This window comes from Xiphophorus maculatus, chromosome 15, assembly GCF_002775205.1.
Source record: "Xiphophorus maculatus strain JP 163 A chromosome 15, X_maculatus-5.0-male, whole genome shotgun sequence".
NCBI lineage: Eukaryota > Metazoa > Chordata > Actinopteri > Cyprinodontiformes > Poeciliidae > Xiphophorus > Xiphophorus maculatus.
The window spans coordinates 88,380-105,817 of NC_036457.1; the positions used below are offsets into that span (position 1 = coordinate 88,380).

The 17,438-nt window shown below is 37.2% G+C and overlaps 1 protein-coding gene across 2 annotated transcripts in view; it reads left to right on the forward strand.

The window, feature by feature from the left end:
- Positions 1-17,438, forward strand: part of jag2 (jagged 2) — a 56,629-nt gene that overhangs the window by 8,441 nt on the left and 30,750 nt on the right. For both annotated transcript variants that reach the window (XM_014470383.2, XM_023347700.1), the window contains exon 3: positions 13,202-13,256. In XM_014470383.2, the coding sequence (XP_014325869.1) occupies positions 13,202-13,256 (55 nt within the window). The remainder of the gene's footprint in view (positions 1-13,201; positions 13,257-17,438) is intronic.

Sequence of the window (17,438 nt, forward strand, 5' to 3'; positions counted from 1 at the left end):
GCTTTCCAGTAAGATGCATCTTGCATATTTGTTTCATTAGTAACAAGAAATTTCTCGCGTTTTTAGTGGAAAACAAAATCTGCCAACTGAGCTGGTACTTTTTGCATCTATATTTCAGAATTGGTGACTTAAAACAAGCTTGTTTATCTTCCTGAAAAGTAACTTTTAAGTTATTTTTGTCTTATTTCAAGTTGCTTAGATTTGGTTGCTTTCTTTTATTGCAGTTGCCTCATTGCATAACATAATATAAAAGCAACTTTGGGTTGAAAATATTACCAAAAAACTCCAAATAGGTTTCATGTTTAAAAAGATTTTAATTCCACTTCCCCATAAGAATTTCTCTGAATTCACTCCTGCAGGTAGAACCTCTTTAACTCTCTTACACCGTTTACCTGTTTTTACTCCTGAGAGATCAAGTATCCATGTTTTGGATGCAGCCAACTGGAAGCTAATGCGCGCCGTCATGGTTAGCCACACCTGATGTGGAGCTTGTCAAAGCTGTTGCTAGGAGACGGCGTGCATAGGCCTCCAGTAAACAATTATCTGTGGCTCCCTCCCTCCCCCACTCACTCACCCACCCATCCTCCTCCTGGTCCCAGCGCTGCGGCGTGGAAAACCACTCGCACGAGTCTCACCTGTGGTTCAGCTCGGCTCTGAATTGATTATGCAATTAGCCGGTCGGTCTGAGCTTCCAAGGTGACGTGACGTTTTGTTAGGAGAGGTCTTCTTTTTCCACAAGTCATGCTGAGGGTGTTATTTATGTCTTAAGTTTCACCTATTCTGCAGAGGGGCAGCACACAATAAGTCCTGCTTTTTGTTTCTGGTGTAGTCTTAAGTCTGAACTTTAATTTGGATCCCAATTAGTTGGCAGTTCCCTGCATCCACTGTTCCTGGGATCCACAAATTCAGCATAAACAACTAAAAATGCATAACATACATAGATCACTGCGAGAGATCCCGGGTTCAATCCCGGACAAGCCCCCAATTTATGGTCTGGCTCTAAAACCACAAAAAATAAAGGGAAGCAACAGATTGAATAAATTAAAATTAGATTTATTTAACAAAAATTATGACTGGCTGGATAAGAGAGTGACAAAAAGAGTGAGATTCCATCGTAAGCTGGATCTCAAATTGTCCTGGAGACGCTGGCCAACTGCCTCCATTTCCAACCAGCACCAATAAGGAGCTCTGAATCAGAACTGTTGGGGAGACCCAGAGGAAAGGCCTTGTGCAAATTCAAAATAAAACTACAATTTAAACAAATACAAGATAAGAGACCATAGATCAAAACAAATGAATTATACTGAATGAAGAACATGTTGAGCAAGGTATATGGAAAAATGTACACAATCAATATTACACAATATAAGATAAAGGATCATCAGTCAGTATAGTTTTATTCCTCAAAGTTGTTTGATATTCATTCTTATGTTTTTTGATAAACTGCTCCATGTGAACGTAACTCTCTAAAATGCCGACATCTTCAAAGAATTTGCATGAACTTTTCTAAGTATAAATCGACCGAAGATTACCTGCCTAGTTGGATAATCATGTGCATTAACACTGAAAAACAAATCAGAATATACACTTTCCGGCTGTTTTAAAGTTCTAAAATAAACCTGAGCTCAACCGTTAAATGCTGAAGTGCTGACTAAATATGAATATTTTAGAGTTCAGGCAAAGGTTCACATGATGTATGAGAATGTTTTTACTTTTTTTTTGACAGGCCTGAAAAAATTTATCAGCTTGTCAAAGTGGTTAAGTTCAGTCAAGTTTGGTCTGTTTCTTGTCAGCAAAATTATGAACAGAGTGACTAGAAATTTCTACGTGTTCCGATTGCATCACAATAAATTGGGGAAAGAACTGACTGCTAACAAGCCATGATCCAGTTTATTGATTTTTTTTAACAACTTTTACCGTAAAGCTAAATGTCATTGCTCTTTATTTCATCCAGAGAGGTTAAATTTGCAGGTTTGAACCAAAACTGCATTTAAGAAGTTCTGTTCTCTCAAATTGTCCAATTTCGTCTGTTTCCAGTTTAAAAAGTTGACAAAATGTCCTGAACTGTTTGTCATCACACATCCTCTATGACGAAGGAGCATTTCTGGGCCTTTATCAGAACCATCTGACCCTAAAGTTTCTGGATATTTGTGCGACAACGTCGGGGAGGAGACTGCAGAGATTTCCTATGAGAGCGTTTTGTTTTTGTTCAGTCTGATTTCACACAAGGTACAGCGTGTACAAGAGGAACACAACAGCTTCTCCATAACTACCGAACTCCTTTTGTCTTATTCATGTGATTAAGGGAACCATGTTTTATGAAGTGTTTGGATTTCCATCACAGATCAGAGCAGGGATCTAATTGGTTGCATAAAACATCGGAAAGTGGCATATCTGTTTTTGATTGTTATGGTTACGGTTTTTTTTTTATGTGACTTTGACTTTCTTTTAACTTTGGACACATTTCAGTCTGCATAAAATGCATCATAATCCCTCTAGTGCTGTCCTCCTTACCCAGATATCTTGCAAAGCAGCTTCTAGAAACGTAACACGGAAAGCAAAAGCTGTTTTAAGATTTTTTTCTTTCAGATTCTGCTTAAATTATTCCACTTTTGTGAAGTGTTTTTTAAGCGCAGCAGCTGATTAAGGCTTTACAGTCATAAAAAATATTATTTTGGTGACCAAATGAACCTGGTTTATTTGCTTGACTCTTTGAGACTTCCTGTAAGCACAAAACATGAATAAATCCCCGTATTTATCCTCCTCATGCCAGTGCCTTAGTCTCAGCAACAGCTTAAACAAACCACCGCACCGTGAATGGCTAGTATTTGATTACATGGCTTTAGCGTTCTTGAACACATAACCAGTATTCAAATTGAGCTGCCATGGAGACTTCTTTTTTTTAATTTTTATTTTTTAACTCATTGTGGAGAAGTCTGTTTGTGAAGAGGTGGGGAGACACATGAAACCCCACCTGGTTTATCCATGCTGCAGGTTTTTGTTGTCTTGGCAATCGACTTACAATGGCCATGTTCCCAAGTAGAACTGGTTTTAAATTTTTAATGAGCTCATTGTAGATGGCTGTAGTATTATCCACACTGCAGATATTCGTCAAGCAACAGTGGGACAATGAAGTAGACTAAGGAAGCATCTTTCTGTTCCTTTTTATCAGAGAGAAAATATAGCAAGTCATTTCATTTCAGTTGAGCAAAAAATGCAAAAGGCAATTAAATTGTGTGTTGATGTATTAGTATTGTGCTTTAGGTATTTAGAGGAAATGGAGGACTTAAAAAATCAGCAGTACCTGTCCACCATCCTCTGTTCAGTTGCCATGGTAACCAACAGTTTGGCTAAATACTCATGCGACCCATATCTGAGCTTATTTTGACCTTGTTTTAATGACTCAATTCCAATGTTTTCACCCTAAAAAAAAAATCAGATCTTTGCCACTTCTATATGTGGGATTAAATCGGATACGTATCAAACAAAGTTTTATTCTACTTTTATGTCAGTGATGAAAAATGCGGACGTGGTAAATCCAGATGTAAACAATGTCTGAAAATTATAATTATGAACTTATGAAAGGAGTTTGTTACTGAACACGCATCACAATCTCACCACTTGTTGGTTCAGACTATGCATCCAAACAGTCAATTCTACTTTGTTTTTATTAGCTTCCATCATGTTTAATTAGTAGTAGTGGGAGCATGAACGGCAATGCCAACAGTCCGATTTCATCCAAAACACCTGATGTGAGTGTAGCTCTACTTTCCACTTCTTCAATTATCGCTTTGTGTTTTAACTCAGACTTGCACTGCAGTCTCAGGGTAAGAGTTTCTTGACTTAAGCAAAATATGTAATCATTTAATTGGTGGAAATTGCAATAATAGATGAGTAATCATCCACCTTTTAAGCGACGTTCTCACCACACTCCATGATTTCTGGGATCTCGGTCAGTAAAAGACGTTAGAGTCTGTTCAACTGTCCAGATTTTTATATACTCTGCAGAGCTTGACTGTATAACACCTGAAGTATTAAATCCTACCAAATATTGCAACTGAGCCAATCCTGTCTGTGATTTGTACCCATTGATTGTGATTCTTTATGTGGTGAAGGTAGAGCTGCACAATCAGAAAAAATGAAACTGCTGAGCTTTGCAAGGACTATATCAATCATATTGAAGATAATTTGTTTTGTTTTGTTTTTACCTTTGCTATAAAAGAAAATGTTCCTAGGCCTCCTTGTGTACTTCAACACCTAAGCCACTAAAACTATACTTGGAGGAAAATCTACCCAAAAGTGTAATAATATCTATATCTCTTGCTATAACCCCTTATAGTCCATACATTTACGTACATCCGTAAATAAATATTTATATCTCGTAGAGCACTTCTGGATAGATGCAAACTACATCTCGTTGCTTGTACTTGTGACAGTGCAATGACAATAAAGTTGAATTCTATTCTATTCTAACTATATTATTAAAATGCATGGCACTGGATGTAACCAGCTAGACTTGCTAGCAAGTCCAAATAGATTCAGCGTGCATTCTCACCTGGTCAGCTGGCTGAAACGCATAAATCCCTGCATCCTTAGCAATTCATCAATCATCTTTTATAAATCGTATAACATTTGTCATGTTTATCTTCACCAAAACAACCTGCATCAGAGCACATAAAGACTAAAATGACCAAATTTCTCCTACAAACAGGTTGGCAGCAGTAGAGTGTGTCAAAGCAAATCTAATGTTTTTAAATGAATCTGCTCGACGTCTTTTCATTAAAACTTATGTTCAACTTTATTTTAATGGTAATGGTTATATTTGCATGATTTGAAACAATTAATCGTGATGAATGTTACTGAAATAATCGTTAACTAATTTAGTAATCAATTCAATAACTGGAGTATCCACACTCAAAAAAAGACAATTTGATGAAAGAACAACACAATTAGAGCAGCAATTGAGCAAAAACTGTACAATAAAGATATACATTTTGCATTTAAATGATGAACTCTAAAATGTTATGTATAAAACTGGTCAAGTGACACAATTTTAGCTATATTTGGTTCAAATTCTGTAAATAATAATCAACAAAGTAGCCGTAAGCTGCATTAAGTTTTAAATGCTAGTTTTGCATTTCAGTTATAAAAAAGGAATTGAATTAGTTGTTTACATCTCAATGTATTTATTTTATGAAAACTGCTTAAGTGGTTAAAAAAAAATCTGCAGAATATGCCAATTTCTTTTTATGCGATTAATCACCAGAATAATCAATAATGTAACCTGTAACTAAAATCTGGGGCAGCTTTAATGGTTTGTGTATTGGACGTATATTTTTTGTTCAATTATTTTTCATTACAACTTTTGACAAACTTTATGATTAGTTGTTAACCGAGAAGGCTGTTACCATGATGACCAGCAATATAATTTCAACGCTGCCATCAACAAATGTTCTGCAAATGCCTCGTCTCTGCATGCGTGCAATTCATTCCCTGCCTTCTAAATGCATGGCATGCAGGTGCTAGAGGTTCCTTGTGGAGGTAATTAAAGCATGTCATTACACGGGCAGTTAAATTGTCACCGTACTGCTGAACCTGTTTGAAATGATAATGGCGCTCGGCTGGAGGCGGCGCTGTGTCGCACTCCAGTCGCGTTGCCTTGGATCAGGAATTAGCCCGTTAATGTTTCTGAAGCATGCTTATTGCTGCGGCAGCTCTCAGGCTCCAGGCCAACTAATGGTAGAGGAAGTAATGAACAAATATTCAAATGAGTCTAATCTTTAAAGCTTTTGTTGGTCACCAGCTTGAGTTTTTGCTGAAATTCATCAGTTAACAAAGCGGATATCGGTTGAAATTTGAATCTGGCTTCTTCCTTTTTCTTTCATTTCTAACCAAATAGTAAATTTGTACATTTTTGAGCAATTATGAACTGGTGGATATTTGCATCAAGATTTCTGTGGTTTACATGCAAACTCATTTACACCACTCTCTCAGAACGAACATTGGCGTGCTGGTGTTTGTTTTCACGTGTTGCATAGTCTTGGATCATGCTGGTTAATTAGCACCAGGAGAAGGAGGGGTTTGTTGTATTGGAAGTGCATGGGTAATGACCCTGTTGGCATAGTAGCAGCATGCTCAATGGGCCGTGTATGTGTGCGCACAGCCGGTATACAGCAGCCAGCCAAATGCCTGGCCTTCAGCGACACATCTCTTGGCTCGGGAACCTGGCAAGCGGCTGACGGGCAAAACTCAGATCCCTCCATCTTTCTGTGTAGAGAGAACTCTGCCTCAACTCTTGATGTATATTTGTAGCAACCTTTTGGCTTTTTGAGTATTGTTGTTAGAAAACTCCATCAGACAAATCTATAGATATTCATCTGTTTAAAAAAAAATAAAATTTATAAAAAACGGGCAAAAATGTTGTCAATTAAAAGTTGGTGCAAATTGTTCAAATGTTAATATTTCATTCATATTTTAATCCTGTATAATTTGACTCGAGCATAAACTCCAAAAACACAATCTTACCCAGTATTTTTGATCTAGTTTCTAGTACAAATATCTTACTACACTTTAATTGAGATGAAACTAATTTACAAGTAACTTTTCAGCAAGATATAGAAGCTTGTTTTTAGTCAATAATTCATCATATTGGTGAAAAAGTACTTGTTCCATTGGCAGATGATTTCACTATGACATCTTTCCCATGTTGTAAGTGAAATAATCTGCCAGTGGAACTAGAACTGGGTTGCTAGGTGACGGGCCGGGCTTGGCTGATGTTGCTAGGTAACGGTGCCAGTGGAACTAGAACTTTCAGGTCAATAATTCCTTATTATAGATGAAAAACGAGTTATATCTTGCTGAAAAGTTACTTGCTAGTTAGTTTTGTCTTATTTCAAGTGAACTAGGATATTTTTTACTAGAAACTAGACCAAAAATACTTGGTAAGACTTTGTGTTTTTGCAGTGCAAGAAAATATTTTTCAAACTGTAACTGGATTGTTTTTTTTGGTTTTTGTTCATCTTTACCTCCCATCATCTTCATTTTTAAGCAAAACTAATGCTTTGTGCACTTTACACTTGGATATTTATGCAAAACTTTTTTTGTAGAATTGCACATTGTAGTCATGACGATAAAACACTAAAGTTTGCAAATTGAAGAGAGGAAAGGCTCTGTATCTGTTCATAAACAATGATGTACATTTTATTAGGATATCACGATGAGCATTCTCTGAAAACTTGTTCCCAAGTCGAGCTTCTACACTTTCTGCCTGCATGTCAGAAAAAGTGATTTATTGTTGTCTCTACCTCCTGCCCAGGTATTTGTACTTCATTTTTCTTTTCCCTAAGGTGAGGAAATATCCATTTACTAAAACCAGAGGTAATGTTTGCCTCTTTGACCTTATTTTGTGGTGTTTGGGTGGGAAGGCTTCATGACGAGGTCAATTTCTGAGAGAATTTCTCATCTTCCTGTCAATAGGTCTTTGATCTTTGCCCCTGAACAGATTGAGGAGCAAGGTGAAGCGGATATTTACTTTCTTCCCCATCTTCTTGGCGAAATGGAAAGGAAGCAAGCTTGGCTGTCTTCTATTGCTATTTCTGTTGCGCCTTCAAAACTTGTCCCAGTAAACTTTACATCCAGATCTTCTCCTCTGGCTTTGACTTGAAATGTCTAAGCTGTAATTTCCTATTTGGAGAACAAATAACATCCCCTGATATCATTTTGGTATTTACAAAAATAGCGATTGAAGGCTGATTGAGAAAATTTTGTAGATTTCTGTACAGTACTGGTTTCATTGAAGTTCTTACTATGTTTTTATACCAGATAGTCCAGAGATTTGGTTCAATTCAGACCAAAATTGCAACCTTTGTTACATTTTCAGCTTGTGTGGTTCACTTTCTCACTCGCTGTGAAACAGTCCAAACTTTTTGAAAACGTGTTCCCCTCCTCGCCTGTAGAGGCGCTACACCAAGAACTACTGAAGGAAGTGGCATGAAAATCTCTGAAGACATGAGCGCAGCTTCCTCCTTGGAGTGTGCACTACTACAAAAAGGGAGTAGTGCCAGATTTTAGCGGCTGTAGGAGTTTATGAACCTTTTCTCTCACTAACACCAGACATGAGTGCTTGCTTTAGTTATATTTACCCAGAATGCCCTGCTCTATTCATGCTTTTGGAGTGATCTCCAGTCTGCTTAAGAGTTCACTTGAACCAAACCAAGACCTCAAGTTTTTAGGCAGACCAGAGTTAATGTTGGTTCCATACAAATGAATAATCTCTATCTTAACATTTATAGTCAGATGAAATAAATTAAAATATATTTTCTGATGAGGTTCATTTATTATATAAAAAGGACAAAAACTGTTCTGCAGAAAGTTGCATTTCATGTTATTTGACAGAGATTCTTATTGTTTAAGCAAGTTTTAACTTGGTTTGAATTGAATTCAACATGGTGCGTATTTTGAACTAAAGAGTTTATTTCCTAACTCGGTGAGAATCAATAAGAAAATTGATAATGGAGTCGGTATCAATAAATTCTCATTAATTCCCAGCAGAGTTCGGTTCTGCGTACACACCTCCCCAAACGGACCGGACTTTCCTGACAAACAGCCTGGAGTTTGGTGAAATCGGACTAAACAGGATTGGTGTGAATGCTCCCTTAAGGTGATACTGAAAACATCGGAGACTGTTTGAGTGATACAGTTTGCACAAGCTGTGATGCAGCCAATACAAACCCAAAAGACGGGATTGAGATCACAGATTAATGAAGATTACACTCACAGCTACCATAGGCCAGGGGATGAATCACGTTTGACCCGGTGTCCCATCAGAAGGCAATAAATCAGCTGGGAAGACGGCGGTGGATGATCAGGTCACCTCTCTGTGACATGGGAAACGGAGATATACGAAGGTCACAGGGTGTTTTCCTTCGATACGAATTGTGTCTGTTAGAGGCGTCAAAAAAACCCCAACACGTGTGAAAGGCTCGAGTTCAATCAACATTTGTGATCCCAGCCTTCCCCCGAGAGACTACGAGTCAATCAAAGCTTCAATCTACAACGCCAGACTCTGATGGTGCTGAATTGTGGGCAGACTGGGATCAGGCCTGGGATTACACACCAGACCCGGATCTCACATTCTTAGTATTCTTCGAATGCAAACATGCACGTCACCCCACATGCAGAGGGCTGACCCCTCTTTTCAGAAAGAAGCGTGCAGATCCCATGCTTAGTGACCCCAACCTGCCCCAGCTTCCACTTCCCACTGCCATCTCTCCCTCTTTCCCTCCCGTCCCTTTTTATATTTCAACGACTACCTTCCACTCATCCATCCACCCCTTCATCTGCCGTGGGAACCTACACCTGTGGCTCTCCCCAGGCAGCACCATCACCAAGTCTTCACCCCTTTCATTGTTAAGAGTTGGATACCTTCTTACAGGGGTTTTATCTTGTTGCATTAAGCGAAGATGTTCCATGTTTTTCTGCCATGTCCCAATTTTCCAAAACTAGGATTCCTCTGCCTAAATCCTCTAATCCACCAGGGGAACAAGTAGGATTTTGGCGCTTTGACCTAAAGTGTGTTCTTTGCCTTGTCAGGCTGATATCAAATATTTCTACCTTGACGAAAGACTTGAAGTCGGGCAGGTTGAGATCACGTTTGTTTTTCCTGAAGTGCAACCCGTTCGGATTTACCGTGAGGACTTGATGGAAGAACCGCTGTCCTGCTCAGGCTCGGCAGCACACATGCTGACACTAATTGTCCTCGTGCTGACTGCGTCTCTTCACGGACAATGGTTTTGATTGGAATGGGGGTGAGTTTCGGTGTTGGGACAAGGGTCTTTGTTTGGTAGCCTTTCCCCGTTCCCTCCCCCAATCCTCTCCTTTATCCCCCTGCCCATCCATCTATCTTGTTCCGACCATTTGGGCAGCTGTCACTTAATCCAGCTAATCACAGACTGGGATGGTCTGTGGGAAACCAGTCTAGTCCATGGCTTTGCTCCTCTGACTTGAATCATTTACAGCATATAGGCATGCAAGAATCTCTAGATCTTTGTGAAGCCTAAAAATAGTTTTTATAGAGATTTATTCACCAAGTTACAGCCAGTGATTGCCAATCATTTCCTTTTTTATGCATTGGCATACACACCCACACACCAACCCACAGAGTCACCCTCCTTTCCTTTTGTGGTGGGGGGATGGGTGGAAAGGTCAGAAGCCGAGCTACGTGTCGTGGGACGATGCACGTTTATGTCACATAATCCATCGCCGGAGCTGCATCTGCTGCACGCCTGCAGTTGGATTGATGGTTTACCCAAACGTCACCCTGAAGCTTATCACTTTTTGGTTCTTTGGTAGTTTTTATGTCTTACCTGTTGATTTGGCTTCTTGCATCTTCCTAGCTATTCTCTCGTCACCCATGGTCTTCCACAAAAACACTCCCCTCCCCTTCCTCCTGCCACCACCCACAGCCAGACAAGTCTGCTTAATCCCACAGCCCAGCAGCTACCAGCCTACCAGCTTGCAGGTCCCCCAGATCAACAACAGACTTACAAACACACACTTTGCCATCTTTCCCTCGCTGGTTTCTTGATTCATGCATTCACAAATCCATTTTTCCCCTCCCTTTAACGAACCCCCACGCCTCTCCAATATCCCGTTGGTGACATTACACTAGAGGTCACAGCAGTCACACTATGGGTGCTACGACTGTCACTGGTAGTGATGTAATGACTGCTATTTAGGTCAGCTGGTTGCCTAGCAGTGATGCTGGTTTGTGTGTACATCTATTTACATTTGCTCAAACCAGTCTGTGCTGTGATTGTCCAAAATGCAAATGGTTTTACAGTCTTTATGGGCTAAAATATAAGAAATATCTTAAAATTTTAATCATTCTATCATTTCCAATCATGTTTTTAGGCCACATCAACAAACTGTGCAGATGAAAAAAATTATTTGGTATTGATAGGCTTGAGTTGTCCAAATAGTTTTGGTTCTGTTCAAAGTAGTTGAAGTTTTTGAGTATAAATTTGATAAGCAAGCGAACGATGTTCATCAACACGCTACAAGTGTAAAGCATAACTTGGTGTGAAACGTGATAATCCACTTACCGGTGATTTAACTCCCCGTCTGACAACCAAGGGCAAAGCCAGTTCATGTAGTGCAGATCATCACGCAGGCAGAGTCACTTTATTGGCAATCAAACCTGCAGGGGATGAAGGGGAATCGATTTTAATATTAATCAGGAAGAAACTGAAACTCATTTGCATCAGAAAAACGATGTGAAATATTTTTAATTTTTTGTAGTTCCTAAAGGAAGCTCAGTGTTTGGCAGTAATCTACTCTGACCCCAACTTCAGGCCATTGTGGTTTTTATCCAGATTAACCATTTTCAGTGGTGGGGGGCTTGCTCTGGAATTGCAGCACCCCCACTTTTAGTTACTTATTTTTTGTAGAAACTCTTTTAAAAAATCTACTTTTTTATGTTTATAACAACCTTTTATTAAAATGTGTTTTAAAAAATCCAGCTTTTTGACTGGAGTACAATTGTCAAATGGGCAAAAAGTTAAACAGTTTTTTACTAAAGTCTGGACGGTTAATTGTCCCAGAAATTATTGCGATGAACCGTATGATTGTTTTGATTGACCCTTTTCTGGTAATATTATGGTATAAAAATGCCAAAAAACCAAGACATTTTAGATGTACAAAATAGATCAATCAGAAATGACAAAATGAATGATAAAGTCTCTAAAAAACAAAAAGGCCTTCAGAAAAAGGGCAAAGCAAAAACCGAAGACCTTATCATTCAGTTGTTGGTAGAAAGGGGAAAGAAGAAATAAATCATGCTAATGGAAATTATTGAGCTTGTTTTAATTGATTATGCAATTAATTGATTTACTGCTTATCGTGACAAGCTTCAGGTTCTGTATTAATCAGAGAGCATGGTGTAACCCATGATTCTCCTTTTTTCTATATACATAAAGCAAAATTCTGTTTTCTTCACAATAGGAAAGATTAGAGAACATGCCATTCAAGCAAGAGTAAAAATAAAATGATTCTTCTCCTGAACTTGTCCCGATTTACAGTAGAGCTACAAAATATTTTAAAAAATCATGAAAAAATGCATTAATTATCCACATTTTGCTTATTTGTCTGTTTTGTGTCAAGGTGGGAATTCATAAAAGCTAAATCACAACGAAAGTGTTAACTCCTTTATTTATGGTGGGGTTTTTAAGAATCTGAATTGAAACAAGTAAAAAAAAAAAAAAAAACCATTTAATTTCCCTTTGGGATCCATAAAGTATTTTTGAACTTAAATTTGTGCGTATGTACTCTGCAGTTGAGGAGTTTAAAACTGTTTATTTTTAACAGTTCCAGCAAAGTTTTTATTTTTACATCCTAAAGAGAATTTTATCAGTATTTACTTCCATCTAGAATAAAAGTTGAGATCTCTAGCTTTATTTTTTTAAGTTCAGTCACAAAACCATATTGACTTTCTTTTATTAACCACTTTTCCTCATAGATCTTTTTTTTAAATGTCCCTGTAATGACTCCAATTACGGCTCGTCATTTATAAAACCATTGCAAAACTCAACCCATCAAGCTCCTTCTGATCAAGCTGAAGCTTTCAGAACCTTCAAAGTTTCCCTCCTGAGCTGAAAAGTGTGTGAGAGCTGATATTTGTGCACTCCATGCAGAGCTGGAGGAAAGTTTAAAGGAGTTGGTGCTTAAAGTTGATGCTCTTCGCTCTTCTCCAGTTGCTACTTTTGGCTGCTCACAGTTGGACCTACTGTAGCGTGTTCTCTTATTTCTGAATCATTGGGTTACATTGGGGCTGTAACTCTAGCAGTACTCTGTAGTCAAGCCAAGTTGAATACTTGACTCTGTAGTAGCAATAAAATAGATTTTTGCATCATCGGTTCGAATGTGTCTGATGCTTGTTCAAGAATGAAGTGACTGAAATGCTGCTCCGCTGTTTTTTGCTGACGTTTCCTTTGCAATGAATCTAAAGGTTTGCGTCCGTTTTGGGTTTAGATTTGTGCACCATATTTTCTGGAACAAGAAACATGATTTGCAAAATATATTGTTGTACTGAAATAATGCCTCTGGAGTAAATTATCGTTTTGAGCTGTATGAAGAGTAAAGTCTGTTTTCTTAATTTAATTCTCATTGTGTGTCACTCACTTTTTTTGTTTTTTCTTTTCTGCAGCGAACTTTTACGTTGATTGTTGAAGCCTGGGACTGGGACAACGACACACGCAACAGTAAGTTCATACTTTATAAGTTAATCAATTTTATTTGAATCTGTTTTCCTTCATTCTTTTCTGGGCATTTTGATTTATTACAGCGGTAGTAACTGTAAATTCATCGTTTCCACAGTCAAAGGATCATCATGAAACAAAATATCAATACTTTCTAATTACATCAGACATGTAAAGTGAAGATTTCATGCTTTTATAAAAACTATTCAGTTTTTATAACACTATTTAGTTCTTTCATTCCAAAATGTGAAGTTCAATAAATATAGATGATTTCTTCTTCTGAATTGCTATTAAAAGCTGTATAATGTGGATACATTCTTGTTTTTATTTCATATTAATATCCTTGCTTCACTAAATATGATGCAGAAACACACTTGTATCAGATCTATTGAATTGTTGTAATTTCACGATTCTATCCCTTAAATTTTTAAACCAATTGACTTTTTAAAAACTTTTTGCACAGCCTCATTTTGATAATCAAATAAGTACCAAGTTTTCCACAAAGATGTGACTGATATCAAAATAAAAATAGCTTTTTATTAATTTGAGAAACCAGTACAACAAACTATTATAGTAATTGATTGATCTGACAATTAATCGGATTTTTAAATAAAGGCACATTATGCAGCTTTTTCACTTAACTACTTAAGACTTTTTTTATATGCATTAGAAATGGATGGAAAGATGTAAATAAACATATCAGTTTCTTTATTAAATAATAAAAAAATAAACATTTTATTGCCTAAAATGTAATAATACCGCATTAGTTTCATTAATTTGATCTGGGTAAAGGTAACATAATATCACTTTAGAAGCTTTGACTTTATCACATTTACAGACAAAAGTGTTTTTATGCAAAATGCAAAATGTATATATATTTGTACAGTTTTGGCTTAATTACTGCAGATTTTTATTATTCATGTTTTGGGGTTTATGTACTTAAAACTTATTAAATTAGTTGACGATTATTTGAATAATCATGATTAATCTGATTAATCGTTTCAGCTCTGGTCAAAATTAGAAACTTGGAAAAACTTTTGAAAACTTCTTCAATTAATTGGAAAGACCAAATAAAAAGACGCACAAGTCTGTACGATTAATATAAAATAGTAAATTTAGTTCCAAAATCTTTGCAGATTAATGTATTTTCATCCAATGTTCAGATGAATGTTTGTGTTGGCAGAAAATTCCAGAATAGTTTTTCTTCAGGTGGGAGTTTATGCTAAAATATTCTCACAGTGCAAACCTTGACTGCTAGAGCTGTTGGCTCTGATGGTCATTTTGGACCAGCTGTATCCTGATTTTTTTATTTTTCCTTTGAGTTTGTCCGCCTGGTGGACTTCTTTAAACATTTTATTACACATCTGTGCCGTCTTCAGGAAGAACCATCATCAGCTGTAATATCCGCATGTCTGAATGCGGCTTTGATCTGCAAAGATACCAATAATTACACATGAGATTCTTCTACGTGTTCATTAACGCAGAATCGACGGTTTCTGATCATCCCGTGTTTATTTGAGGTATTTGCATCCTGTTTTGGCGCCCTCATCAAACAAACTTCCGCCTGTAGACGGAGACAATGGAGAATAAATAGATTTTGACATCATCACGCTTTGATTAGCTGTGTCGTCTTTTGTTGCTGCATTAGTTGAGTAAATTTGCGGCTCTGATGGATCGGAGGCCTAATTGTTGCTCGAAACATTCCAGTTGGTTTCCGTCCAGCCTGTAGCGTTCAGCCTGAGCCAAATCGCCGTAAAGAACGTAAATGGATGTTTCTGGTCCGAGTGTTTAAAGCGTCTTAAATCAGTTTGTCACTTAATGTTAACCACATTTACTTCTTTTTTTTTTTTCTCCACCTTATGTATTTAGTGTCAAAAAAGATTCAATGTGTAAGATCCTGGCTGTTCCAGAAAATATTTGAAAAAATTGGTTAAACTGATTAAACTCATATTTTTGGTTTTAATCCTCAATCGCTATTGTGTGATCTAGAATTGTTTTCAATATCAGGACCAATGAAAGTATCGGTAAATTTACTGCCACCGCCATTCGTCTCAGTTGATGGGATAACAGTTGTGGTATGATTGGCAATTTAAAAGTTTCCCACCTAAAATGTGAAACAAAAAAAGTGAATTTCTGGTCTTTACAAGGTAATGAGGTATGGCTAATTTTTTAAGGCACTTTAAAACAGTAATTGTAATGATTAGTGCTGGAAAATGTATCGCGGTATAAGTATTTCATATCACTTGATCAGTCAATATTAACTATTAATGTTGTTATAGATCTAAAATGCTGCCAAACATTTCCTGTTTCATCCAGTTTTCACTCCTAGACTTTGTTTTTTATATTTAGGCAGTTTATGAGGCAGAGTGGTGGAAGCTACTTAACAAGTTGTTGCTAGGTAACTGAAGTCTGGCGGAACTTGTAACTGCTTGTGGTTGCTAGGTAACCAAAGAGCGAGGGAGGGAGTTGATTCCACCAACTTTGCTTACTTCGTTGAGCAGCTAAAGCCCTGTGTTGAGTTTTCTGTTGAAACTAAGCTGAAACTGTTTGATAAAATTTTTTTTTTCGATTCAACTGGTTTTTAAATTTTATTTAAAAAAGAAAAATATTGCAGAAATGAACCTAGTTCTTTGCAGTGAACGTTATGTTGCCGTAGTCTTCTGAATAGGTTTTGGAAGAAAAATGGAAGTTTAATTTTTTTTCTTTTTTTCTCCTGAAGTTGCATGAAGTTTTTGAAAGTGCATCTACGGTTCGGCTGAGTGAGATCTGGATATTTGTTGAGACTTCCTTTCAGCAGAGCTGCACATTTTTCTGAGAGGTTCTGCATTTTATACATGCCTTCTGTGGCGGTTAATGGAGCATACAGTTCAGTTTTGTTACATCGTTTGGACTCATGTTTGTTTTTAAAGGTCAGGTTAAGGTCAAAGGGTGAACGTGTGAAAGAAATTAGTCCTGAGGTGCAACATAAAAGCAGATATTTAGTCTCTTTATATTGTAATACAAAAATCTCTTTATACTCTTTCAATTTCAATCCATTTTTGCCATCATTTTCTAGCTTTGAGAGTAAATCTAAAATATTGGTAAACCCAGCTATCTAGGGTCAAATTTATATGCACTTTCTGGCAGATTAATTTTCAGAACCAAAATATAAATGTATATAATGTAACAAAATTAGGCAAAATTAACACTTTTCCAAATCAGCTCCTCTCGATGTAAAACTTCTAAAACTATAACAAGATCAAATTTTGTGGTGAATTTTTGGGTTAAAATAAGTTCATTCAGTGGTTAGAGAGTGGAGACATTTTACTTTAAAAGAAAGAAGAACTTATTGGTAAAAGGCTATTCAAATACTGAGTAACTGATCAAAAAATCTATGTAATATTTAAAAAATACACCACAAGACAGAAAAAATATAAAGCTATGTGGACATTTTGGAATTTTAAGGACCAAAATGAAAATAGTTTGGATAGAATCAGGCATTAAAAAAAGTAGACTTTTCAGTAAAAAACTTATGAAACTTTAACAAAACTGCAGGTGATTTTTGTTGGTGTTCATTCAGTAAAGTTACTCACAGTAGGTAAAGTATCCAGAATCTTCACTAAAGTAAGAGTAGGGACATTTCACAATAAAATTTCTCGAGTAAAAGTAAAAATGCTCCCAAAAGTTTTCTTTTTTTCCCAAAAAAAGTTACTCAAGTAAATGTAACCAAGTTAATTCCAACTCTTTTGCCACTGATTGAAGCAGCAAGAGAACTTGGCTATTTTTTGGCTGATCAACTAGCATCACTATTATTTCATAAACCGACTGAGGGTGTGTCTCCTTTTGAGTTTTTTTTATATCCTAAGGCTTTCTTCTTCCTCATTGCCAGACTCGTCACCCAGAAACTGTGTGTTGTTCATACATTATCTTGTATGCAGACTCACTAAATGCTCTGTATTGACTCTAGAAGTCTAACAGACATGAAGCTCAACATGTCGACCATGACTCGGCACACCGGTCTGGTTCTACATAAGACCCGATGCGTGGTTCTGTCAGTGGATTCCTCTCCTCCACCGTCACATCCTCCCGTCTGCCTCTACACCCCCCATCCCACCGCGTCCTCAGGAAAGGCAGCTGGCTGTTTTCCTTGTGTTTATCGAACAGGAAGTGGAGCGGACTGGGCGAACTGGCCCACTGTTTAGACAC